This window comes from Pezoporus wallicus, unplaced genomic scaffold (assembly GCF_028554395.1).
Source record: "Pezoporus wallicus isolate ANWC-B61680 ecotype Strahan unplaced genomic scaffold, APGP_CSIRO_Pwel_v1 contig_3817, whole genome shotgun sequence".
Classification (NCBI taxonomy): domain Eukaryota; kingdom Metazoa; phylum Chordata; class Aves; order Psittaciformes; family Psittacidae; genus Pezoporus; species Pezoporus wallicus.
In genome coordinates this window covers 11,156,701-11,182,973 of record NW_026635157.1, presented here as the reverse complement: position 1 = coordinate 11,182,973, position 26,273 = coordinate 11,156,701, and the positions used below count along the sequence as shown (strand labels likewise).

The 26,273-nt window shown below is 40.4% G+C and overlaps 1 protein-coding gene and 1 long non-coding RNA gene across 13 annotated transcripts in view; one reads left to right on the top strand and one right to left on the bottom strand.

Moving 5' to 3' along the window:
• The window catches only part of PTPRK (protein tyrosine phosphatase receptor type K), a 400,993-nt gene extending 388,539 nt beyond the window's left edge, over positions 1 to 12,454 (bottom strand). For 5 of the 10 annotated variants that reach the window (XM_057408992.1, XM_057409002.1, XM_057409021.1 and 2 more), the window contains exon 1: positions 12,291 to 12,453. In XM_057408992.1, coding sequence (XP_057264975.1) covers positions 12,291 to 12,402 — 112 coding nt within the window. In that variant the 5' untranslated portion in view covers positions 12,403 to 12,453. Of the gene's footprint in view, positions 1 to 11,569; positions 11,716 to 12,290 lie in introns of those variants that run through there. The other 5 variants (XM_057408964.1, XM_057408983.1, XM_057408974.1 and 2 more) reach the window with 2 other exon arrangements.
• Positions 12,455 to 12,909: 455 nt separating this feature from the next.
• On the top strand, positions 12,910 to 24,750 carry LOC130598966 (uncharacterized). Of its 3 annotated transcripts, none has more exons than XR_008972122.1 (4): positions 12,910 to 13,016; positions 13,339 to 13,412; positions 14,616 to 14,784; positions 23,479 to 24,750. It is a non-coding gene; the product is annotated as an uncharacterized LOC130598966 (long non-coding RNA). The 3 variants fall into 3 exon arrangements; XR_008972124.1 differs by lacking the exon at positions 23,479 to 24,750 and adding an exon at positions 15,958 to 17,085; XR_008972123.1 differs by lacking the exon at positions 23,479 to 24,750 and adding an exon at positions 15,580 to 15,951.
• Positions 24,751 to 26,273: the final 1,523 nt, after the last annotated feature.

The window sequence follows — 26,273 nt, the reverse complement described above, 5'->3', positions numbered from 1 at the left end:
ACAAGAAAAAAGTAGTGCATTTATGCCTCTTCTATATTTCATAAACCAAAGTAAGATCATATTATGTTCTCCTCAGTTTCAAAGTAGTATTCACAGAAAAAATAACTCAGAAACTACTTGCCACTACAGTTTTGCTGCAAGTACTGGGCACATAGTGACCAGGGAACAGTATTTAGCAAGAACTTAACAAGGTATCCAATAGGCAATGAACTTCAGTACTGCAATGTACCTCAAAGGTGAATCAAATTGTTACTTTATTTGGGAGGTAAATGTTTACCAACTTCACCCACTTGTTCCTGTGTCCTCTAGGGACTACCTAATATACAAACTTACTAAAATAGAGCATTTCCTTTGGCATTTGCTTCAGTTCCTGGTTGCCTAGTGGTTTGAGGTTCTTTTTTAGGTTTAGGCTCACGATGTAAATGCTTCATATCCAAGTGCAGGGGTTTTTTTTTGTTTTTTTTTTTTAATCATGCTCTTGCTTCCATTAAACAGATTTTTTTCCTAATTCTCTTAACTTTAACATCATAGAATAAGACTGACCTATAAATTACTTAAGGTTGCTTTCAGGTGACAAGTGAAGAATAGTTTTTTTTAAAAGAGTGATGGCCAAAATGATTTCCCTGAAACACAAGCTATCCAATGCTTGTTTTCTTTCCCATTTCCACGCTTCAGCAAACAGAGAGAGATGTTTATAGTTAGCATCTGGATACTGTCACTATGCAAGCAAAACCATCCAACAGATTATTTCAGTATTCCTAGGGTCTGTAAATGCCATTATTAATCACAAATGCTACTCTTTCAGGTTCACAGCCTCATCACATAGACCATAAAGCTCAGACCAAAGATTTTCATATACATGGTTTCTGTCAAATTGAAAGTAATGTACGGTCTCCCTTCTTCTGAATGCTCATAAAGAACATCTGTGCAGTCTCTCTAAACGAGCACATAATCTTGCTCTTCCTAAAGGCTGGTCACTTAACACAACTCCTTGCTCACAGTTCACAGAAACACCAATAAATCACCAGAAGGATTGAACATTTGGAGTATAAACTCAAAGAAATTCAGATAAGTGCACTAAAGGGAACAACCACCACCACCAGAAAAAGCTGTTTAGTGTATCTACTTCAACATGCTTAAAACAACCTATAAACTGAACCTGGTATTTAACTGCTGCTGTGCAGACACAGGATACACACAGGCAAGGAACTTGCTCATCCCTGGAAAGGACTGCAGACCTGGAAGCACTTCATGCCTTCATCATGACTCAGAGGAGCTTTCACCCTACCCTGCAGTGTTTAACCAAGTTGGTATACAGGAATTTCAAAGGAAAGAAAAAGGAGGGGGGAGAGGGGGAGAGGGAAGGAAAAAAAAAAAAAATGCTGTGGGAATACCACACCACCTAAGAAAGCAACATCCTCCCACTTCTGCAAGATGAATTAAAGCATTAAACTAACTTTATCAAAGAAAAAAGCTAAACAGCTAGGCTATTAACAGCACCAAATTCAGTAACTGCTAACAGAATTGTTTTAAAAGTATTAAAAAGTTAACATCAGAAGCGTGAAGTAATTTGACTGACTTCCCACTGCCAAGTTTCAGCCACCCCAGCCAGGAAAAAATATAATTCTTACATTCTATGACATTACACTCAGACATAGACTCTACTTAGTCTATGTTTAGCAGGGAAATTATAGTCCTTTTTATTACCAAGCTTTGTTTCAGCTGCTTCAGAAATCCAAATCATCCTATACTAAAGGTTTTGTCATCACCTGGAAATAGTCTGTCCTTATTTTACACTTATATATGCATGCATGTACATTACAGCTTTATGTATGTAGCAAGGGGATGAAAGATTTTCTTGGGGGTGGGGTTGTTAGTAGTTCGTCATACTATATGAAAGAAAAAGTAGCAAGAAAAAGGAAAGCCAACCCCACAGAGATTTACAAATGCAAGAAACTTAATATAAATAGACTTTTTGCACTGAACAAGACCACACACACACACAAAGTATTCATGTGCTGAAGAGATGGCAAGCATGTGGAATTACCTTGCAATTTCTCTTATTCTCACAAATTGAGTCAGGATGGACTACCAGCAAAAACTAACTGTGAAGACAATATTTGTTTGGCTTTCTGAATCGACTAAGGAAAAGACCAAATAGACCATTTTATTACACTTCTGTTGTGAAAAAGAAGAAAGCCCCTTTCATTGGAAATTTTCTAGCCTGAAAAATCTGAAGACTGAATGTACCAAACAATGCTGTCGAATGAACAGAAACCAATATAACTAAGTAGTTAAATTGAAAGCACATAAAAAAATTCCTGAAAAGTGTAATAATTTCTGCTCATTTGCCACTTCAGAGTAAGGAATTTCATATACCTTGCTGCTCTTCAATTATGGGACAAAAGCCAGAAGAGTGCCATAAAACTCTTCCAACAAAAACCAAGGAGAGACAAGAAGATTACAAAAGGGGGGGTGGGGATGGAGGTAAAAAGTAGAGTGGAAAAATTACAATCCACTTCTTTTATCGGGGCTAGGGAAAGGGATTATGGGATGGTTTGATGGTTCTGAGTTTGGTTACAGCTTTTTTGTTTATTTAATACTATTTTTAAGCCAACACCATTATGTCTTCTGTTAAACATGACAAAAAAAAAAAAAAAAAAGGAAAAGTTAGTACAGCAGTGTTTTGGCATACCATCTTCTACAAATATAAAAGAACATTTTTTTTCAAAGGAATCAGAAGTTGAACAAAACATAAAACTGCCTTCAGTATCTCAGATGAGTAAATTTTAACAAATTGTCCTTTTAAAGCATTTTAAGTATGGTGACAGGAGTCAGCACTGAGAACTTATCTCTGCTGTATGAAGTCATGAATTCCACCACATTTCTTCAGTGCTCTCACAGCTGATAAGTACTTTCACATTTACAAATAACAGGCAAACAGGATAACACTAGGAGAACCAAGACAACCAATACTCCCTATTTTAACTTACTCCAGCTTAATGCCATGCAGAGTTGTTAAAAGTCTAGTGAACTGACAAAATATCAAATCAGAGCATTTTTATGCTCTGCTCAAAGGGTATGTTGACAGTTCTCTGCCAGGTCTTAAAATTTTATTTTTTCACTGCGGCAGAGAAGACAAAAGCAGCCTAAGATTTTAGTGCTTCAATGCATTTTTTCTTTATTACTTAAACCCTTAAATCATTTAAAAAGCAACAGGTATCCTAAATCACACTATACAATTCACAGATAAACATGGCATGCATTTGGGAATAAAAAAACAACCTAAACAGTAATTCAAGAAGTCAGCCATCCACTCAAAATTTTCATTCTGATCCGGTTTGAATTAATTTGAACTACAGCCACAATTGTTCTTCCTAATATTTTTCTCTTCTAGTTAATATTCATCAGTCATTTTTACTGTTACAGAACAAGTGTTTACACACAAAAGCAAGCATACAACTCCACCTCAGAATAAATTGAGTAACCAATGTGTAATAATTAGAATGAACATACCATAATTTAATTGCAGCAAAACTTGGTTTTGAAGAATACAACAGTGTCTCATAAGTCACTAGAATTAAGTTCATTACATGGTAGTTGAGAAATTACTTCTTTTGCTATTCAATTAATAAATATAATCACATGTTTTTTTGCAAGTAGTAGCAGAAGCAAATGACTTTCTGGCAAACTGAAAGGTCCAATCTTTCATACACTGGCTAACAACAATAACCTTATATTACAAGCAGTATAGAGAAAAGGATTTAATCTTTCCACAGCACCAATCCTCAAGAAATTAAGTCTCTCAATCTTTTACTGAGGTATATACTTGGTTCATTACCATAAATACCAACCGATTACATATATGTACAACCTTCTTAAAAAGAACAAATGCCTGACAAGCCCATGCACAGCACCTTCGATCTTAAAAAAAGTTTTTACATGTTGAAGTTAAATCATACTTATGGACAATACTGATTTCTACCCCTGCCCCAGACTATTAGACCAGAGAATCTCTTTTATACCTTGTTATACCTTACACACTTTCAAAGTTTGGTATGTTTGGGAGTTTTTGTGTGTGTATTTTGGGGGTTTCTGTCGTTTGGGTTTGGTTTTTTTCTCTTGCCTACCATTGCGTAACCTGGGAGAAACAAATCCACACAAATCTATTAGTAAATACAACTATGCTGGCAAAAAATCCTAATGTAGTCCCAAGATTTAAACCTACAGGAATATAAGTTTACAATTGTGACTCATTCTGCTTGAGAAAGCAAATCAAAGTTATCAGTACAAGGTTGCCCCATTACTGTAACATTGCTATGACTTCTGGGAGGCACTTACTGGCAGTGGCCAGCACTGCCCCCCTGCTCTATAAGGAGACTCAGATGTTTTAAACCAGAGATCAGCGTATCATTTATATGTCATGCTATTATTCTATAGCAAGTCTAGCTACTCTATAGCAAGTCTTGCTACGATATGCTTATGTTCTTACCCCCAAATACAGTTATGTATTACAGATGTTTCAACAAATACACTGACTCGAATTCCTGATCGTCTACCCAGTGCCTTAAGGAGACATTGTCCCTGCTAAGGCCCAGCTCAGCAGCCTCAACTCTACAATCGCTTTATCTATCAACAGCAGAAATTCTCAATTAACTATTTTACAGAACTTTTCGTACACATTCCTTCAAATAAATCAAGTTACAGCAATATGCCATTAGATCATTGTTTCCATAGTAGGTATAATATTAGATCCCATCTGATATTTTTAGGCTGTTTAAAACAAAACAGTGCAAAGGCTGTCAAGGCAAAGATTTAGCCATGACAGGAACCGCAGAATAGATTTCGTTAGATCAACAAATAAATGGTTACTAACTGAAATTCATATTTTGTTAATAAAAACTCCAACTTTTATGGAAATTAAATTTCAGTAACACAAAGAAAACCTAAAGGCCTGTATTGTTTCAAATTCACTGATCAATACTTAGCTTTTACATTTCAATGGACAAATGCAGCTTATTTACAGAGAACAGTGTCAGATATTAAGTCATGTAAAAGGAGTTCCTTAAGCACGTAAATATTCTTCATAATGGATAATTTTAAACTTAGTCCCACAATTTTAATGGTTATTGAGCCCCACAGCATTCAGAAGGAAAAAAAAAAGGATTTAAAATAGTTTCATGTCACCATCAGCTTTTTGAGTCTGAGGGTACATTGCTTATGTGCTGAGGGTTTGTGCACTTACAAAAAACCCTACAAAACAGCTATTCTTTTGTCATATTCAGTGTCTTAGGGGCATGTAACTTCTTTGCTTGTTTCTTTGTTTAAACACAGCATTGAGTTGACACAAATACTAATAGTCTCCTTTCAGAAAATATTTCTGCATGTTTCTGTTAGTTTCTAATATCTATAAACTTCTAGAAAACACAAATATGACTTTCAGCTATCCAGCTTCCTGGTAAGAGTAGAGTCCAAGTGACTTTAAACTACATTGTAAGTATGTTCTATAGGTGACTTCAAATTGGGTAGTTGGCATAGTTTTAAACAATGTATAAAGTCACCTGTAGTCGAGGCTTACCAGGAAGTAGCTGGTCAGGAAGGCTGCTATTACCATGAGGTAATAGCCTGCCTGACCTACAAAATGAGGTGCAGCAAGACCTTATGCTCAGTCAGATACTATAAAATTCTCACCAATGCCATTTACCACTCAACTGGCTCACCCTGGCCTTTAGAATTCATTTTCCCTCTTCTACCCTCATCCACATGTCTCATGGACAATCCTATTTAAAAACCCCACAGGATGGGGAAGGACAGATGACGCAGAGAAAAAGGTGAAACTGCAGAACCCAGCTTTAAACCAGTTCCTGCTGCACCCCAAACTGAATGTCACAACATCCTTTAATTCTAGCCCGGTATCTGGGTGTCACCTCCTCCAAGCCCTCTACTCCTTGTCATCACACCTGCTCTCTACTAAGTGCCATTAATAGGCCACTTATGGCTTATACCTTTATATAATGAATGCCTTAGCTATCTATTATAATGAAAGAATATATTTAAACCCAGTTTACTCAAAGATGCATGTCAGGGAAAGAGACACTAGCACTGTGTCATCAGTTCCCATGCAGTCAGCCAGAATGCAGCCACAACCACCTTCACTCAGTCTAACCCCTCCAGCTCCAGAAGGAACACCAGGCCTCTCCTCCCACCCCTCTCTGTGCCCTCCTCTGTGCCTCATCTTTGCACTTCTTAGACTGAACAAAGCGCTGCACAGCAGAGTATAGCAACAGCAAGATGCAAAACAACACAGGTTCACCTTGTGGTGTTATTACAGCTTGTTGTCAAACTGAGTCATCCCACCATCAGCCCCCATCCTCCCATACATCAAATTTACGTGGCCACAAACTCAGGGATCAAAGGAAATTAACCATCTTTCTTCCCAGAAGATTCACATAAAGCTAAACCAACTCACCCACAAGCCACATGATGACCAGATCTAGCACAGACAAAGACCTGAGAGGTATGAAGTGATGGATATGCTCCCCTCTGTGGCAGCTGTAACTTAAAATTGGCTTAATGACATCAGCACCTTCTGCCTGGCACTCCAAATCAGACTGCACACCTCTCAGGAGCAGCACTACAAAGGCATCTGTCCATGACAATAATAAACTGTGACAGATAAGATCACATCAGCACATGAAAACATGAGGTATGTCCTGACTTACTCAGTATCAGGACTAAAGTAATAGTTTTGGAAGCTTCCTATTACACATTCAACACGATCTGTGTTGCAGAAGGAAGAGTAGGGATTTCACCAAAACAGATGCTAATGAAAAGAAAAGCTGATACTCGGTGACGTATCCAACTCGTGAGAGGTTAGATAAACAGTCTTCCAGCTGAAGAGGTCATACAAAGACATCATAGATTCCAGAGCAAGAAGCAACTAACTAGGCAGCAGAACTGCAGTTCTCTGCATGTTAATTCAGATATTGTCAATCTTTATGTGCAAGAGAATAAACTCTTTTTAACTCGCTTATATTAACAGCATTTCAGAAAGAGGAGACAAGACTACAGTGCTAAGTATTAAACAGGCTAACTCTCCCAGAGATCCAACACAAGGTCATGGGTCCTTTAAGAGCCTTGCTTAAAAGTTTTTACCTCACCTCACCTCACACCCCCCTAAAAAGGGCTGGCTAAAGACTCTCCCCTTTCCCAGAGTCCTGCTGCCCACTGGCACAGCCACCCCACAGACCATCATTTAACCACAAGATCTCAGCTTTCCAATAATAAAATATAGTTCCATAAAAGTGTCACCTCACAACTAGGAGTGGAGCAAATGGTCAAAAAAGCAAAGCAAATGCCAGGCACTATTTCACTAAAGACAGGGAACAGAACAGAAATCATTATTAAGCACTGTATAAATCCTCTCAGATACCCTGAGCATTGTAGAACTGGAACAGAAAGAGAAGGCTGGTAAAGCACAAAAAGAAGATATGGAATTGTACCTTCACAGCAAGTGGCTACAAATGGACTTTTCTGACTAGAAAAGGAATGGGAGGTTATGGGAGGGTTGAAAAATGCTGTGTGGCAGGAAGAAGGTAAATTGAGAAAAATCACTAATCATCTTTTAGTAAAAGACCTAAGAGATATTAAATAAAACTAGTAATTTCAAAAAACAAAGGACCATAGCTTTTTCCCCTAACATATAGATTCCTTGTCACAAAGTGAAGAAGACAATAAATGCAATACAAGCTGAAGATGTTACCAGGAACGATCATGGTTACAAGAACTGTTACTGTGGACAGACAGTACTCAGAGGAAGTCACTCACCCTGCCAAAATCCCTCTCCCCTGAGTGTCCACCATCAGAGGCTGCATACTGGCCTAGGCACAGCTTTGCCCCAATCCTGTGCAGATTTCTTAAACCCCTCCCTTTTTTTTAATTTTAATTATCTCAAATGGATCTTAAGTAAGGGCAGGACATCTGCCTGTTTACACACCACTTATGTCGCTATGAAACTGATCAAGCAGTACCACGATTTCTCAGACAAAGGGATCTAAACAAACCTCCTGGGGTCGCGTTCGTTCTGGGTGCTTTCAGTTCCATCTGAAACAGCTAAGCGCCACTTTGAAAATGTATATATATTTTTATAATTGTAATACTACAAAATACAGAAAACATAGAAAGATAAGTGATGGCTGAACCTCCAGTGCCATAGAAGAAGCTGAATATATAAAGGAAAGGAAAACATTTGGGAAGGAGGGGGTAAACGTGACAAAATAACTTCACTTTTAATTTTACCAATCTTCTATATCACTTGTCAATACATTTTAACAGCTTGGTGGAAAAAGATACTACTGAGAAGTCTCATACCTACACGCCTACCCGCGCAAGTGTTTCTTGTATATCACACGCAAATTGTAGCACATTCAAGGATAAAATCTCACTGAAACAACTTTTGCTCTTCTGACAGCAAAGGGCTAATTTGAGTTTAATTACTAAAAAGGTATTTTAAAGCATTTTCAAAAAGCCCTTAATTTCTTCTACTGTATGATTACAAGTAAATAAAAAAAGGCTTATTAAAATTTTTGTCTATTTCAATGTAAGTATATTTAATTACAAAAAATCCTTATAAAACAAATAACATCATCTACTTTGTAATACCAAATTTCTGTGTTAGATTCTCTCCCAAAGACAGACTGTAACAATTTTGGGGAGGGGGGAGGGGGGAAGGACACAGGGAGGGACAGGACGGAGGGCGTGATGTGTAGATTAATACAGAAATATTTACTCTTGCCTTTTCATCTGTGACACCATAACTACTTTGCATGAGAAAGTCTGAGGAATAACTACTCTAATAAAGGACTTGAAACTGTAAAACATACAGGCCTTCTTTTTACGCTTAACTGTCCCTGTGGTCTTAAATCCCACACTTTTAACATCAGGTAAGCTGATAAGCTTCTAGAATTTTTTTCCTCATATCTTTCATTTTGTATTTAAAAAAAAAAAAGAAAATAAATAAATCACACAGTTGCACGGATACCATGGGAGGCAGGGTAAGGCACATTTCCATCAGCTAACTGGCAAGCTGGCAATGTTCTTAAAAAATTTGAAGTATTTTCTTTTTTCTCTCAAAATTTGAAGATGTGTAAACTGCTAATTTTTTTTTTTTTTAACATAGGTTTAAACTGATCTGGTTGTGAAAACAAGCTGAACTTGTTCTTTATCAAACTGTAGGAGTTGCAGATGAAAGGAGGTGCTATATAAGGAATAGCTAGACTTCAACAGAGAGTGTGCTGCCAAAACATTTTGGCCTAGATTCTGACAGGCACTCACCCAAGTTGAAGGGTCATGGAAAGCAGCGGTGTAAAGAAACAATCTACAGAGACCAGAAAACATTACACTGTGGATTATGGTTGGGTTGGGGCAGGGGGTGGCAGAGAGAACCTGCTTAGGGGTTGGGGTTGGTTTTTTTTTACTGTTTGGGATATGTGGGGAAACACAAAACATACAGTGTTTCAACTATGTGCAAAGAGGGTGGAGATGGTACACAGGAACAACCTTTAAGAGGGCAACAAATTACAAGATGTATCTTGTTCTTTTTCCTAACTTGCCGCTGTTCCTTCTCTTGCCTTCACATTTGCTTTCATAGAATGTTATGAGGAAGAAGAGATAACAACCATCGCACACACACACTCCTGAAAATGGCCAGCTTTCATGCTCTGTAATTTTATTAGACCCTTAATAAACATATCAAAATTTTTACAAAGAAACTCAGGACCTGGCCAACGTTCACACTCTGGAGTAGTACAAAGGATCATCAAAAGGAAATATAAATCGAATTACAGTGAAAGAGAGATTTGTGAAAGGTCCAGACTGAATTAATAGCTTCATTAATGGCAAAGAAAAAGTAACTATTTAAAATTCTTACAATAAGATTACTAATAAAAGTGAAGCTAGAAATGGGCTAGATTCAGTTTAACATGGAAAAGTGCAGGCCATTAGATTAAGGTGAGGAGGGGTGAAAAGGCAGTCAAAGGAAAATGCTTGAAAAACAGTACTGTTAGAGGAGATGACTGAAGAAAACAGATGCTCCTGTGTGCACCAAACACAGAAATATCTCACTGTAGGCTAAAGAGAGGTCTTTGATGGAACAGACACGTGAGCCCCAACACACACATCAGGGACTGGTTTAGAATAAGGAACAAAAACAAAGTTTGTGGCACTTGTCAAACCAAGAGCCTTCAAACCAAGATTAACCATAAGGAAACATTCAGCAGGGGCATAGCTCTACATGTGAAAACTGAACATACTTCCGAGCACCATATCTTAAACTGAGTACACTGAAAGCACCAACTACTAACAAATATATCTCTCCAAACATTCAAGAAAGTCTGAGCAAGTCTCTAATTAATAAACCTCTGACCACAGAGGTTTATTAAAAATGTGCAACACATTTTTGATGCTTGGCAATAGAAACTAGTCTCTAGCTGCTGACATGCTAGACACACATACACAAAAAAATAATCTCATGTTTCCTAGATACAATTGTTCAACTCCTTGACAAGCTTCACCTACTCCAGTCAGAAGGACGCTGAACATTCTTTTCCACTTACCTAACACATACCTCACAGTACCAACCTGGCTTCTTGTACTTGCAACTCCAGCAAGGGCTGCGTGACACATTTTCAGCACAAAATACCATGAAACACATAAGTTATCAAAACTTCCTACTCTTCTTATGCCAGTGAACAAGCTCGTAAGCAATATTTACGTAAGAGTCGCCTTTGGTGTTAACATCAGCCTGACAAGTTACAGCAACACAAAAATCATTGGTCTGATTTTAGTATGACTTTGAATGAAGGTTGTTATGCTTGGGCATATTTTATTTTGGCTATTCCTACAACATACCAGCGGCATGTATGGTGCACTTCCCTTCCCTTGGTAAAAAAGCTTGCAGGCACTTACGTAATTTTACAGTTCTGATACACAGACATCAAATGATACACGCCATAGTCAGCCATATAGGAGGGATGTAATCTGTTCAAACCAACATAATTTCTCTTACTGCTTCAGCGCATTTTTTAATCGACGACACATTTCAAATGTCTCAATTAAAAACTAATTTACAGGAGAACTGCAGGACAGAAAAGGAGAGAAAAGCCTCCTGACTACACACCGTTCCTTATGAAAACCATGCTTCCAAGTCTCCCAAGTGTACTTTTATTAACAGCAGTTTTCAACTCAGTTATCCTACAATAAAGGCTTTGAACGCACCCAGTGCAACTGCAATGCTATTTTTTCAAATAACAGACCCTGAAGTCTACTTCAGCTAGCCCTTCGCGTAATACTCCACACCACAAACAACATGTTCACGATACAGCTTCACCACAAACAAACGAAGGACGCTTCATAAACTACAGCGGAGGGGTGGGGAGGGTGCCAGGGCCCGTAACACGAGCCCCCCCTACTCTCACCGCCCTCCACCTGCCGGAGCTACCGACCGACCGACCGCTCGCCCCAGCCCCGCCGGGAGCTTTGCCCCAAGGCTCCCCCGGGGCCAACAACTCACCGCTGCACCGGCCGCAGCTCCCACCGCCCGGCCCCGTGGGCTTTTATTCTGCAAAGCCCCATGGCGCGGGGCGGGAGTGAAAGGAAGGGGTAAGAAATTCGCGGGTTTCAAACAAAACAGACGCCAGTCCATATGCTGCCTTCCCTCCCCTTTCTCGCCCACCACTCTTTTTGTAGGGGGGGAAATCCCGGCAGCTGCCGGAGGCCAGGGCCGCGCCTCCCCACCCCACGCCGCGGGGCTCGGCGCCGCGCCCCGCTCGGTACGGGAAGCGGACGAGGCACCCCGATGGCTGCGCCCCCCGCGCCGGACAGGAAAGCGCCGGGAAAGTTTGAGCGGAGGAAGGGGCGGTAGCAGCTCCTGCCCCGCCGGCAGCACCGACGCCACCTGGGAGGCTGGCCTGCGGGGAGAACTAGGAGGAAGAGAGGAAAGGGAGTTTGTGAGGCTCCCGAAGCCCGCGCCCTGCTCGCCCCTGCGAGACCCGCGCCGGCAGCCTGTGGACACGCGTGGGTCGCCCTCCCCGCCGAAACGTGCCCCACAGAGCGGCGGCTGGGGGGTGCTTAGGAGCGGAGGGCAGCCCCACCACCGCTCCTCGGGGACGAAAGCCGGGTCCCAGTGCGGTGCCACCCGCTCTCTCCCCTTCGCTCCCATTCCTTGGCGAACACCCCGGGCGCGGCGAGACCCTCCCCGCCCTCACCTGAGGGCCGAGCGACAACTCACTCACCTGCAGAGAGCTGGGCCCTGGCCGTCCCGAGCAGGGCGGGCGAGCAGCCGGCCAGCAGGGCGAGCACCGCCAGCAGCGGCAGCGAGGCAGTGGCGCCAGCCCCCCTGCCCATGCCGACTTGCCGAGAAGTTTCCGAAAGAGGCCGGGGCTGCCCCAGCCTCGGCGGTGGCAGCGGGCTGAGCTCACGTCGCCCGCCCCGGCGCCTCGCCAGGAGACCCCCGCGCCGAGGGGCGCCCGCTGGCCCCGGGGCCGCCCGCTGGGGCAGCCGTCTGCAGCGCGGCGGCAACGGCACCGGTTCTCCTCGTACTCCGGAGTTACTTTGCTGCTGGGCGAGCGGGGAAGGGAGGGAGGAGCTGAGCATGCACGTCCAACCCCCACTCCCCGGCACTTGGCAGCGAGAGTGTGGGACTCCGGCCCGCGGCCCCGCACGGGCGCAGCGACGCACGGCAGCGCCTCCTGCTGCAGACGCGGGTGCCAGCACCGCCTCGGAGCGGCACAGCTCGGCTCTCCTCTCGTCGGCACGGCAGGGCTCAGCTATCCTCCCCGCTCCGGCATGGCACGGCATGGCACAGCGTGGCTCAACGCTGCTCGGTCCGACGCGGCTCGGCACAGCACGTCGCGGCTTGCCGTCCCCTGTGGAGGGGAATCTGTCCCCCCTGGAGGAGAAGGAAGCGGCGAAGAGAGGCGAAAGGGAGAAAGCGCTGGCCGAGGCGGGCGGGCGGACGGGTGGGTGGGGAAGCCGGGGCCGGTAGCGGCGGGTCCCGGGAACTGCTTGTCCGGCCGCCTCGGGTGGGCTTTGCCGGCTGGTCCGCGTTATGGACCGGGTGGAGAGCGTTGCGCCGTCATCGTGCATCAAGCAGACGGGCTGTATGTTCGAGGCAGGGTTTGTGGGGCTTTTTTCCTTTGCTCCCCTTGCTTTCTTTTGGCAACTCTTGTCTGGCTTGTGGTGCCAGCAGAGTCTCACTGCTCGCAATTGAACTGGTAATAAACAGCATTGCCCTTAATGCTATCGTTTCCACATGTAATAAAAGACCAACCCTTCAGACAGGTCTGTATGCAGCTATACGACACCGACACCCGTGAGCTGTGAAGCAGGATCTTCTCTACATATCCAGGCTCCAGGTATGCCATATAATACAGGCCTTTTTCTGTGTCTCCAAAAGCACTGCAGGTCCCTATGCTTTCAGGGCTTAGAACCCTAAAAAGCATTTGGAATGACAGATAAAGGCACGAGTGCTGGAATTTCTGTTTAAACAAGAATAATTTCTTCCAAATTTTTTAACCCGTGTTTTGTTAGTTTTTCTTTTTTGCATGTCAACTTGTAATTAGAGATGTTGTATAATGTTTACAACAGAACCTGAAACCACTGGAAACTCACAGGTTTTATTGCAAACTCGAAATTCAATCTGGGGTCATCAGAGGTTTGCTGTGATTCAAAATCCTTTCCAGCCAGTGTCTGGCAATTGATAGGTTTGCCTCTAAACCCCTCAAAGCCTCGTGTTTTCACAGCAAAAATGTGAAGCAGGACATTTTGCTTTGTTATACAAACTAACATGTACTTCACCACCCCGCACCCCTAAAAATTAATCAAAACAACCACACAAAAAAAAAAACACGAGAAACAACACCAACAAACAAAAAAAAACCCCACCAAACAAAAAAAACCAAAACCCAAACACTAAAAAAGCTCTACACCCGGACACCTCTGTACTTCATTTGGATAGAGTGGCTGAAAAGCAACTTGTATGCTTACTGTGAACTATGAATTGATGTGCTTCAGTGAACCCTGGCTCTTTGAACTTCTAGAAGGATGGGAGCTCTGTGAGGTGGATCTCACAACACCTGGTGTTTCAGGAAAGATGGGTCACGTTCTGGGTCCAAGTAAACATGAGAAATTCTTCTGAGCCAGGTGAAGGAAGGAAGTGTGCCGGCCTGGCTACATTGCCATTTCTGTTTCTATTTGGAAACTTTTACTGAAAAAGACGAACCAAGTCATCTTGGTGTAGGGGTAGAGAGTACACAGGTATCTGATGCTGTCCCTTGTGCTGGGAGCTATAGAAGTAGTGAATGAATGGTTTGGAAGGGCAAGGGAGAGGAGGACTAATGCTCTCTTTCCCTTAAAGGAAAATCTTCCATGAGGAAGGACTACCTCCACGGCAGTCTTGCAGGTACCTCCCGTGGTCAGCACTGCAGTTTGCCATGTCCAAAGTGTGAAAGAAACTATTAGGTGATGGTGGATGTGCAGCACCAGGCTGCTGCTCCATTTCACTGCTGTGAGGTGATGGGTCCCACTGACCTACAGTCACCTGTGCTCTATCCAGACAGTTTCTGCATCTTCCAGTGGGTGTCTCTTGGGATTTCATCCCTTCCTGTTACTCACATTCCTGTTAAAAAGCAACAGAGATATTTTTTTATTGCTATTATTTCCTTGACTGGAGAGTTCAAGCTTGAGAGGCATGGACAAGATGCACACATGATCCCACTTTTCTTTCAGGTATGTACGTGGCAAACTATTTTGTGTAATTCACTCTGTGTCCTACTGTGCTTGGCATCCTGAGAAATACTTAAACTTGCCTATCAGGCTTGACATCATTTTTATGTTACATGACATGAATGGATTTATTTTTGTTCCAGCTTTTACATTTTTAGAGCTCTAAATGTTTTACAGTCTTTTGCATTTTCAGTTAAGTGCAAAAGATATTTATATTACCTTTTTCACATCTTTTTAAAAACTGAGCAAGCAACTTGTATACTAACAGTGAACCAAACATAACAGCAGAAAGATGGAGACACCCCCCAGTAAGGTCTTTCCCTTCACCCTCAGGGGTATCTGGAACTTGAGGAAGGTACAGTCTTTATCCTGATAATTATAACCTCTAAATAAAGTGTCAAATAAATCTCTGTCAAATTCAAGAAAGTTTGGTTCTGAAACTCTACGATGTGCTTCAGCCCTTTTTGCATTCACTGTTAAAACTTTCCTATTATACTTCTAGTTGTTGCTAAGCCCATCATAACACATTTTTTAACACAGGCTATCATTTAATTTTGTTTGTAATGACTGACAGCTGTCTAGAATCATATATAATCTCATAGTAAAATATCTTAAACTAGCAATATTCCAATGCTATATGATAGAATTCATATCTAACATGGTATTTTCCCATGGTATTTGAACAGTATGTAAAATGTAGCCAAATATGTATTCCTAACCAGTAAAAATATTTCCCTCTTCTTTTTTTTTGTTTTGTTTTGTTTTGTCTTGTTTTGTCTTGTTTTGTTTTTCCCCCAGGATCTTTTAACCATTCTCCTCAAGCACAAAGGGATTTTGAGAAATTTAAATAAAAATTTTCTAGCCAAGAGATCAGATAGTCAAGAATTCTCATTATTCTGACACTCCCACCCAACTTTTCACCCCTCTGCACTTTTGCTTCCTATGTGAAAATCTACTCACTTTATAAGCCTTAGTAAGATTCAAGCCCTTGAAAATCTGGTTGTTCAAGGTGGTAGATCCTAAAGAAAATTGAGAATTCCATTGACTCAGATTTTCTTGGTGTTCCCCAGTAATGCTCAGGCAGTGTCTTCATTGTATTTTGACTTATGTGAAAAAAAAAAAATCTCCTTAAAATGTACTGCAAATTTTGATTAAATGTGTTATTTTATTGTCTAGTGCTCACAGAAGCTTTTAGAGAACTTACTAATTCCACAGGGAAACAGCAGCCAATGCTTTTGTCATAACAAACCATGGACATGTAGACTGGAGAGGAGACAATGCTGAGACTCTTACTGATGCTTTTGAACAGTCTTCTTTCATACAGCTGCTTTTCAGATGCAAGTGTAAGGCATCCTAAAAAGGATGGAGTTTCACTGCTGCATATCATCTGTGCACAGGTGGACTATGATAATAGCTTCCGAATATGAGCATCTTACATTCACCCAGCTACTTGTGGCACATGATAAGAATAGGGCATACAACCTGGGAACTGCCCTCTGCCTGTTGGTCTGCAGGGGCAACTCTGCAGCTCACGTTCTCCAGCCCTCCTGTCATAAGAGCTAATGAGAGGTTTGGGTGATAACAGAGAGCCATGTGGGATTTCCCATACTGAGTCTCCTGTTCTTACTTGACTACCATTCTCAGCAATGTTCACTTTTCAGCCTAGAACTTCCTGTTCTTTACCCAGAGATGGGGTAGTACTTTGGTCTGCTTGTCATTTTTGCAGTTTTGATAAAATAGCCTGTGATTTTTAAAGAGGAGCACATTCCTATTATTGACTAAATCCTGTTTTATTTTTCTTTAATCAGACAAAATAGTTGACAACTGAAATATAGCACGGGAATAGCCTTCAAGGAGTCAAGCATAGCCTTGTCCTGAAATAAATTGTTTTACTGAATTTCATCCTTCAAAATTATGTTTTACTGTGCATTCCTTGTGTCAGGGTCCAGTCCAGAAAGAAACTGGCTCTGAGTTTGTCTAAGCGTCAAAGAAACTTTTCTGTAAAAATCTCCATGTTAAGAGTCTCGTTCTGTAAGACGCTATTTGGTTAAGTGGTGTCTTGCCAGGGGTGTTGGTTGATGAAAAGGCTCAACCAGTAGTGTGCACTTGCAGCCCAGAAAGCCAACAGTATGCTGGGCTGCATCAAAAAGATCATGGTCAGCAGGTCAAGGAAGATGATTTTCCTCCTCTACTCTGCTCTCCAGAGATCCCACCTGGAGTACTGTGTTCAGCTCTTGGGACCCCAACATAAGCAGGATGTGGATCTGTTGAAGTGAGTCCAGAGGAGGGCCACTGAGATGATCAGAGGGCCACCTCTTCTGTGAACACAGGCTGAGAGAGCTGGGGCTGTTCAGCCTGGGGAAGAGGGGGCTCTGGTGAGACCTTAGAGAAGTCTTCCAGTATCTAAAGACAAGAAAAATTACCTAAAACCATGAAATCTAGAAAGAGACTTTTGACAAGGGCATGTAGTGATAGGACAAGGGGAATGGTTTTAAACTGAGAGAGGGTAGATTTAGATATTAGGAAGAAATTCCTTATTGTAAAGGTGGTGAGACACTGGCATAGGTTGCCCAGAGAAGCTGTAGATGCCCAACCCTGGAAGTGTTCAAGGCCAGGTTGAATGGGACTTTGAGCAACTTGGTCTAGCGGAAGGTGCCCCTGCCCATGGCAGGTGCTTGGAACTGGATGATCTTTAAGGTTCTTTACAACCCAAACTATTCTGTGGTTCTGTGATAAAGCAAGGAATGTCTTTTGGCAGCAGCTAGTATGTGAAGCACAGTATATCTGTGGGTGATTATGAACGCATTAAACTCCTCAGAACTATTTAGTTTCAAGCAAGCTCTTGCAACACATTTTCTGTATGTATGGGTTTAAGCAAGTAAATCTTTCCACATTGCCTAGAAGCCTTTTACTAGTTATCTTCTACCCCCATGGCGTTTGTCACAGTTTTGTGCTTGTATTCCTCATTAGAAATGTAGGAAGAAACATCACTTTTTTGAAACTGGGAAAGATACCAACAAGATGTAAGAAGTTTCTAAGGACTTGCAGAGGTGCATTGCTTTTCTGTACCGATTAGCCAAATCCTTTTAGATTATTATACTTGTACCTGCTGCTTGCAACAGTTTGAAAGCATGTGGAGTTTTAAATTCCACAACACTAAAGCTGAGCTTGAACTCAGTTGAAGGTTTTTGTTCAGGGTTTGGAACTGCTCCAAAAGGGCAGTCAATATGCCCTTCAAAGATTCATAAGAAACTGGGAGAAAAATGGACAAATGGCCTTAGGGGGTATGTTGCCACTGAAGTACAGCAGAGAAATTGATTCAAAATGGAGAATGGTTCAGTCAGATGAGGTCTTGCAGGTGTTAATCTGATGCAACAAAAACTAGAAGCTGATAAAGGATTGTAAAAGGATAATATATAGATGGGCCATCTAGAGAAATCATTTTAGCTGTGGCTTTCTGGGCTAAATAGTTCACTGTGATCAGTAGGATAAATCAAATAATATTGCTTCTGTTCCCTTACTAGATAAATCTGCATATATTGTGGCTTAAATGGGTAAACATGCACATTTAAAATTCAGTGAGTAGGATGTTTGTAAAAAATTAATAGATGAAAAACAAATTGAAAGTAAAATCAATGTTGTCCAAAATCACACTTCACTTTTCATCCAGCTTTTACCTGGTCTTAGTGCGCTGTGATTGGCACAAGCAACATTTTGTACATAAAAAGAAATGTAGGGTTGAGTAGTTTCCTCCTAAAAACCTTTAAAGAGCACACAGTTTGTGAACATTGTCAAATGATAGCCCTGAAACACTTAAATATCTCTTTCCTAGGCTTTTTTTTACAAGGTTTAAGTAATTTGGAGGTCGCAGAGGAGACATCTCATAAAAAACAGACATCAGAAAGGCACTTGTAAATGTCAAACCCTGGCCCCATTACCGACAAAAAATCTGATGACTTTATTTGAATGGTGTAATTCATCTAGAGAGAGTAATGACATGCAAGTTGTCCATAGCCTCAAGACCTTTCACAGTGCTGTTACCTCCAGTTGTACTACATTCAATGATCAGTTTATTAAGGGGCCTTGGAGGCAAATTAATTATTTAGATGTACAGTAAATTGAGAATTCAGTCTTTCCTCACTTAATGGAAGTTGCATTCTTGAGATTACCATTATATCCTCAATACCAGCCATTGTTGAACTCTTATCTGAAAGAAGACTTATTTGAAAAAATCTTAAAGTGAAATAAATAAAGTTTCTATATCAAAAATTACTTTTAAGTAACACAGAGCTCTGTAGTGTTTAGCACGTCTGCTGGGATCAGAAGTGATTTTGTTTTGCTTAATGTAGGCATAAATGTCCAATATAGGTTACTGCAAAGCCTGTTACTGAAATTAAAAAAAGCTAGGGTTGGCTTGGGGGAAAACAATTACTCTTCCTGTAATAATTGTTGGTGTTACAGTGGTGCACTCAAAACTTTTATGAGATCTGAATTCTTACATGTTTCCGTCTCTTCTTGTTAATTGGAAATTGATACATATGAGGGTAACTGATGAGACTGCCTGAATATAAAATGATCTAAGGAAAACAACCCTGAGCATAAACAAGCACAAGAAAGTGACAATATAAAACACATTACCCATTCCTCCGGCACATTTATCCGTTAGAAAGGAATATATTCATGTTCTTGCTGTTAACCAAGAGATGGCTATGATTTGAATAAGAAAAAGGCTCAAGAAGCCCAGTGTATGATTCAACCTTACCTTCACAGATTTTAATGATAGCCAGGAATGAAAATTGAAATCTGCAATCTATCAGGCCAAACTCAAGAGAACAAGAATACGATTAAAGACATTTCGAGTTCAGCATTATACCCACATTTATTTTTGCAATCTCACTCGCTAACAACTGAAAGGAAAACTGGAATCCAGCTATGTGTACTTCATACCTATGACTACACTGCTGATCACTGATAGCCCACCTGAAAAGGAAAGGTCACATCTGGCAGGGGTTTTCTGGCATTACTTGCAACAGGGCAGGGAAAGATGCTAAGCAAAATATAGCCCTCTCTTCTTCATCCTACCATGTAAATTTGTCAGCTGGGTCAGGGATGTATGACCATCCAAAGAAGGAGGAATGTATATTGAATTATTTCTTCCTCTTATATAAAACTGAGGAAATGCTAATGCTCTGAAGGTAATTCTGCAGAAACAATTGCTGAAAATTCATGGGTGCCATCCTCTCTGTAGTTTTAGGCAGATTTCATCCCTGAGGGAAATTAATGGAGTGACATTAATACATACTCAGCAGACTCACAAGTCACAACTGACAACTGGTATAGTGATTGCTCATGTCATTCCACAAAGGCCTTCTGTATTAGAACAGTCTTTCGTAAGCCGCTACTAAACTTTTCTTCCAAAGTGGAAAATCTCATCAGATAGATCTTACAAACTCATAAAGACTTTGTCTCTGGGGTCTAACAGCTATTTTCTGGTTGCGCTTAGAATATTACTGCCTCACTTCTGTGTACTTTAAGATTTCAGTGTGACTTTCAGATATCTACCATAAAGCCCCAAATTTCCTCTTTTATGTTCCTTCATTTCAGAGCTGAAGTATTCTCTTCAATTCCCAATTTTTAAAATAAGCTACTAAAATGGAAAAGGCTACCCTCTCCCAGAATAGATGTGTATATATCTTATCCAAAGTAGGTTTACTTCTGCCCCAAGAGTTTGTCGGCAGTTGAATTATCGTTCTCTCTCTTTGCTGAATGGCAAGTGACTCACTCTGAATTACTGTATGTCAGGATGCTGGCACCATGTGTAAAGTTAGTTTTCACATCTAAATTTAAAACTTTCATATATCCATTTCTTATTTCCAGTTTAAGTTGTGCAATACCTGGAGTATGTCTTCTTTCTCTAGAATAAGTTTATATGAACAAATTAGAAAAGTTGGAGAAAACAGTATCCTGTCTGAGACAGGATACTGTAATACATTTAGTAGTAATTTTATTAGAGTCTGGAAAGTGTTGAAAAGCAAAATCTCTGTAGAGCAGAATTAGTGGGGTTTACATGAAAACTTGTTATAGAATTTGTGGTTTCCTGAAAAAAGGTTCACAGTCATTTATGTGAGAAAGAGGTTTTACCTGGCTTGATTGTTCATTTTAGTTCTAAAAATAGATCTTCACTTGCAGGACCAATAGATCTTTGCTTGCAGGGCCAAGCAAAATTTCTTTACAATTTATGTAGAATAACCTGACAGCTTTTATAATGAACTCGGTTGCTTTTTTAACTCTCTCTGTACTGGGTTGATTCTATATTGTCATGGCTATGCTCACTCAGTCGAGCTGTACTGCTGTCCATTTTATGTCAATGATGACCAACTAGGGAACAGAAGAACAGTTCAAGAATAATATGGTAAATGCAATGCCAATCTTCTTCAGCTGTGAAAAATATATGGTAAATCACCATCCTTTTATGTGCTGTAAATAAGTCCATATACTTTGTTTTGCCTAACTCCTTCCAAATGCCACTTCCTCCAAACAAATCACAGTCTTCAGGTTCCCATCAATATTTGCTTGCAGACTGAAATTGTTTGTGGATCTTCCTTTAGCCTACAAGAAAGTAGTTTCTCCAGGTTCAGCAACTGAATCGGTACATTTTACTGTTGCACTCTGCATTATCCCATCCTGTTCTTGAAATGCCATCTCTTCTGCACAGGGGCATTTCAGATACAAACAGGAACCCTACATCCTTATTGTGCTGATAGCAGTAGTAGCACTGATGAAGTTTGCAAGGTGATGTTCCTGTCTAAAGGACTGGTCTTTTTTTCACCTCAAGATTGGGTTTGGTAGCTTATTATCTTCCTAAGTCAAAACTGCCCCAGGAGACCTGAGAAAATCTGTAGGAACTCAGCCTTTTTTTCTCCATGTTCCAGTCTATTCCTCTCCCTTATTGGCTGCTCATCCTCTGGAGAAGAAGGGCAGGGTTCTCTTCTAGGCTCAGACATCTCAAGGAGGTGTTTAAGAATGAATCTGTCCCCAGAAAAGTGTATCATAGTAACTTCCAGTGGACCCGAATTTGGGGCTTTCTAAGTCAGCAAGATTTTGGTCTCCATGGAATTCCAAAATACTTTTAGGTTCTGTTCACAATAATTTGGCACATTTGTCTAATTTTTGGTGTCCAAAAGAGAGGCAGTAGCTACTTGTTTGCTCCCCTTACAGTGCTCACTTGAGTGCCAGTGCTTAATGACTGTTGACTATGTGACACCAGTATAATGATAGCACTAGTGACAACACCACTAAACCAACAATATCATTAAATCATATTCCCAGAGCATATGATAGACAATGATGAAGCAAAAGAAGAAAACTATGAATACAAGTGATGTTTGTCTTGGAGAAAATCACTAATTTATTCAGCAGGAAGAAAAAGACAATTATCAAAACCCCTGCAGTTTCTACAGATGAAGGGTTAAGATTCCAATGAACTCCATCTAACTACAGGTTTTATTTGGACTTCAGGTCTAGTTATTTGGTTATTTTTATATAATCAACTAGCACCTGGTCCAGCAACACTGGCTCTCCATGTGGTACTGTGAGTAGTCTCACTGAAATCAGGGCCTCATTCATTTAACGGCTTGCTAGATTGGGCCAGATCTCACAACTTCCTCTCCACCCTTCTTTCTGAGGGTGTTTTCAAACAATTTGGATGAGAAAAATGTATATTAAAACACCCTAACTGGTAAAAATACAAAGTACCCCTCAAAATTGCTGAGATTTCAAGGTTTAGCTTTTAAAGACACTGGAAGGGATGATTTGTTTGCTTTCTGTGTAACATGGTCAGTAATAGTGTCATCCAACAATACCCACATTGCTGCGCAACTAACCCAAAGGTCTAAAAAGATATTCAGTTTTATTTTAGTAGAGTCTAAGTCTTTAACTAATGCTCTGCTCATAATAGTTTTCAGTGACTAATCAACTTGATTTTGAAAATGTGTCAAGCTTTAAGTTCCAAAAAGTGTTCTTGACAATATCTCTCTAAATTAGTCTTTGCTTTTGCCTACATTAATTATTGTTTTATCTATATACTATAGCTCTCAGATGGGGTTGTCAGTAATAAAATTATGAAAAATATATTGTTAGCAAGCACTTAAGTTAAAATTAATTTTACTGTAATTTTTTAATCATCAACTGTCAGGGATTTGAGTCATGCCTGATTTACAATGAAATCTGCATTTCTGACACCTGAAGAAGGCAGGTTATTCTATAATTCTGTGATTGACTTATACTAACAAAGAGTACTCCAACAAGTCCTTGGGATCACAGAGTGGAAGCCTACCTATCCAGTCATAAATTATAAGCAATCTCATTAATTTTTTTTCAGGTTAGCACATGAAGGGGTTTTTATAACCACGGTTGCTATAAGGCAGGTAGAGTGCCTAGCAGCATGCACAGATTCCAGAGAGGTTTGTGATCTTCTCATCCTGCTGTGTTCAAAGTTTCAAGGATTGTCTTGAAGCGAATGTTTGATGGATAGCATACAGTGCTCTTCCAACCGGCGCTGTGAGTCATAGCATTGTATATTGTACCAGTTTATTCAACTTCCTCAGACTAGCATATCCCACACAGAGACCTAGGTGTTTCTTTTTCCTTTCTCTAAGGACAAACTTTCTGATTCTACTTCACATTCTTTATCCACAGCTTATGAAGTGGAATGGAGTTCCAAATGGGGAGATTGTGACTTGACTCTGCTTCTCTTTTTTCTTTTTTTCACATGGAGAAATAAGTCCTGATTAATGAGTTTCTGTTCACAGTGTTCTTTCTTTTAAAAGGCAAAACCTGTTCTCTGTATGTGTGGAAGATGACAGATTGACAGCCCTGGGAGACTGGAAGCCCTCTGTTTATCCCAAGTACACGTACAGCACAAAGAGTAAAAATGCAACTTTCTGTGAGCTACCCAGCCAATGTATTTCGGCCCTGATATACATGGCCAGGGAAACATTCAGGACACTAGAGGTTATTTTAGTTATCTAGGCTATGTGGTTCTTTGTCTTTGCCAAAGCTAGTCACCACTGTGATGGCAGTTTCTGTGATCTGGATGTCTGAAAACATCAGCTTTCATTGAGCAGTCATTACATGGTAGTGACTTTCATTTAAGACTGATCTGGTCTGAGTCTGAACTGTGTTTCATAGAGAAATGCCTTAATATCTTGTTTCTGATCACCTGAGCCTTCCAGCTGCTCTGAGTGTCCTTTTTTCAAAGGAAGAGAGGTTATATTTTGTATTTGTTTGACTGGGGAAAGGGTTCTTAGCTGATGATACACGAGGCTGATCATATTCATTTCACTGCTTTGGCACTTCTTTGAAACTGATAGGGATATGCCATGAGTGGTATATCATATTTTTGTGACTCTTCTTGCATGGCTATACATTTCTGTGAGTTCAGAAGAAATAGCTAGGGGAGCAGCCTGAGCATGTGACAGTGAATAACATACTGAATGAGTGGTTATTTGCACACTGATTATTGCAAGAGATTTTCACAGATGTAGATTAGGAGGATTATAGATGGTAAAAAGCTTCAGTACCATTTTAGAAAGTGAGACACTGGAGATGTAAATGAGGAGATATTCTTAATGATCAGTTTTTTGGCATATTCCTGTTTCAAGGAAGCCAACACAGCATTCTGTGGTGGGGATAGGAAAAGGAGAGCGTTGGTTGGGCATATGGCTGTCTCAGGACAGCAGGCATCAGTGAGGGAGAAGATGAGATTGAGGTAGGAATACTCTTGTGATCAAAGAGAAATAGAAGGAAGTAAGGGAGGAAAAAAAAATGCAGAACAAAGGTGACCAGAGAAACTCCCCAGGACCTTTTTTTATACCCATGCCTGGCATTTAGTACTCAGAGAGTGAGTTTAAAATTATGTGACTGTGGTGAATTTTGGTCAAGAATTTGCTCAAGCAGCCCAAATGAAATACACTCTTTCCCCCCCCCCCCCCCCCCTTCTGAAAAAGAGGTTCTGTAGAGGCTTGGTGCAAGGAACTCAGCAGTTGCAGAAATTACTGAGGGGACATTTGGTCTTTGTGAACATGTGGTGAAGTGCTACCTTGCACTACTACGGTGGCAGTATATGATTAATATTGCAATTAATAGCTCATGTTCCTCCCCTCTGCACCCAGATACTGAGCTCTTTGAAATCTGATTCAGGAGATCTTGCTGCAGTTGCAGTGTTCTAGGTACAATCCCCCTGTGCTTTTATAACACTGTAACTAATAATTCAACGCTATTCTATTCTCAAAGTCCCAAATGTTTGGTTTTTTTTTTTTCTCATTCTCTACAAATAAAATTTGTTTCAAAGATGTGAATATTCTCTCCATGTCAATGAAGGTCTATCTAACACTGAGCTCTGTTATTTCTGTATTTCCACATTGAACTCTAGAGTATGACAGCAATTCCCTCGATCTTTGAAGACAAGAAGGGAACTCATACCCTGAAAAATTGAAAGACTCTTGGCCATTGAAGGTCATTTAGAAAATCTTTCCATTCAGCTCTAGAATCTGCACAAGCCCAAACATTTCACATATATGCCTGATAATAATATTGACAATTTTTCCTCCCAGAATGGCCAGTACAAATATCTTCATGCCTCATCTATGAGCAGCATGTCCTATCAGGAAAATCTCTTTTCCCAGCAACCAAGAAAAATATTTGCTGTTTGCAATTTCATGTGCTATCATGTGATAACAAGACTGTTATTTGGAAAAACTCTATTGGTTTTCATTCTTATAATTACAGTGATTACTTAGCTGTCTGTTGAAATGTTCTTTGGTTCCCAAGGCCATTTTTATATAAAGCTAAACTCAGTAACAAGTATTTTTATGTCTTACTTGAATAGCTATTAACATATGAAGTTCTTTTGCTATTTGTAATCTATCAGCTCAGTTAAAATTTGAAACATAAATTTAGTTCAACTAGCATCATCTGAAGTGTATGTACTTCATTTTTACATTCATTTTGTCAGCTATACATCCCCCATACCATATGGTATAATACTCTCAAAGAGAAGCTAAATCTTTTCTGCACAGTAATTGTTTTTATTTCTATTAAAAGAGAAAGGCACAAATAATAGGTACAGTGAAGTCATGCAATCTTTGGCATGTCACTAAATCCTTGATGTCTATTAAATCCCCTCCTAAACTTGCAATTCCCTTGACAGAGCACGTAGGAAGGCCTTTCTCCATCTGCTGTTTTTGCTGATGAGATGCCAAATGGCTTTACAGATACTCTCATAGCAAAGGAAGGAAATGCAATTACAAGAATCATGCTCTTAAAAGCACCATTTGGGAAAGAAAAAAAAAAAAAGGATGTGATTTTATATATACTAGATCAAGTCAGAGAATGATTACAAATGATGTTCATTTACAATAAAAAAGAGTAATAACTGATTTTTGTATATTGGTGTACATAAAAGATGGTGTTAGAAATGTCCATCATTCTCT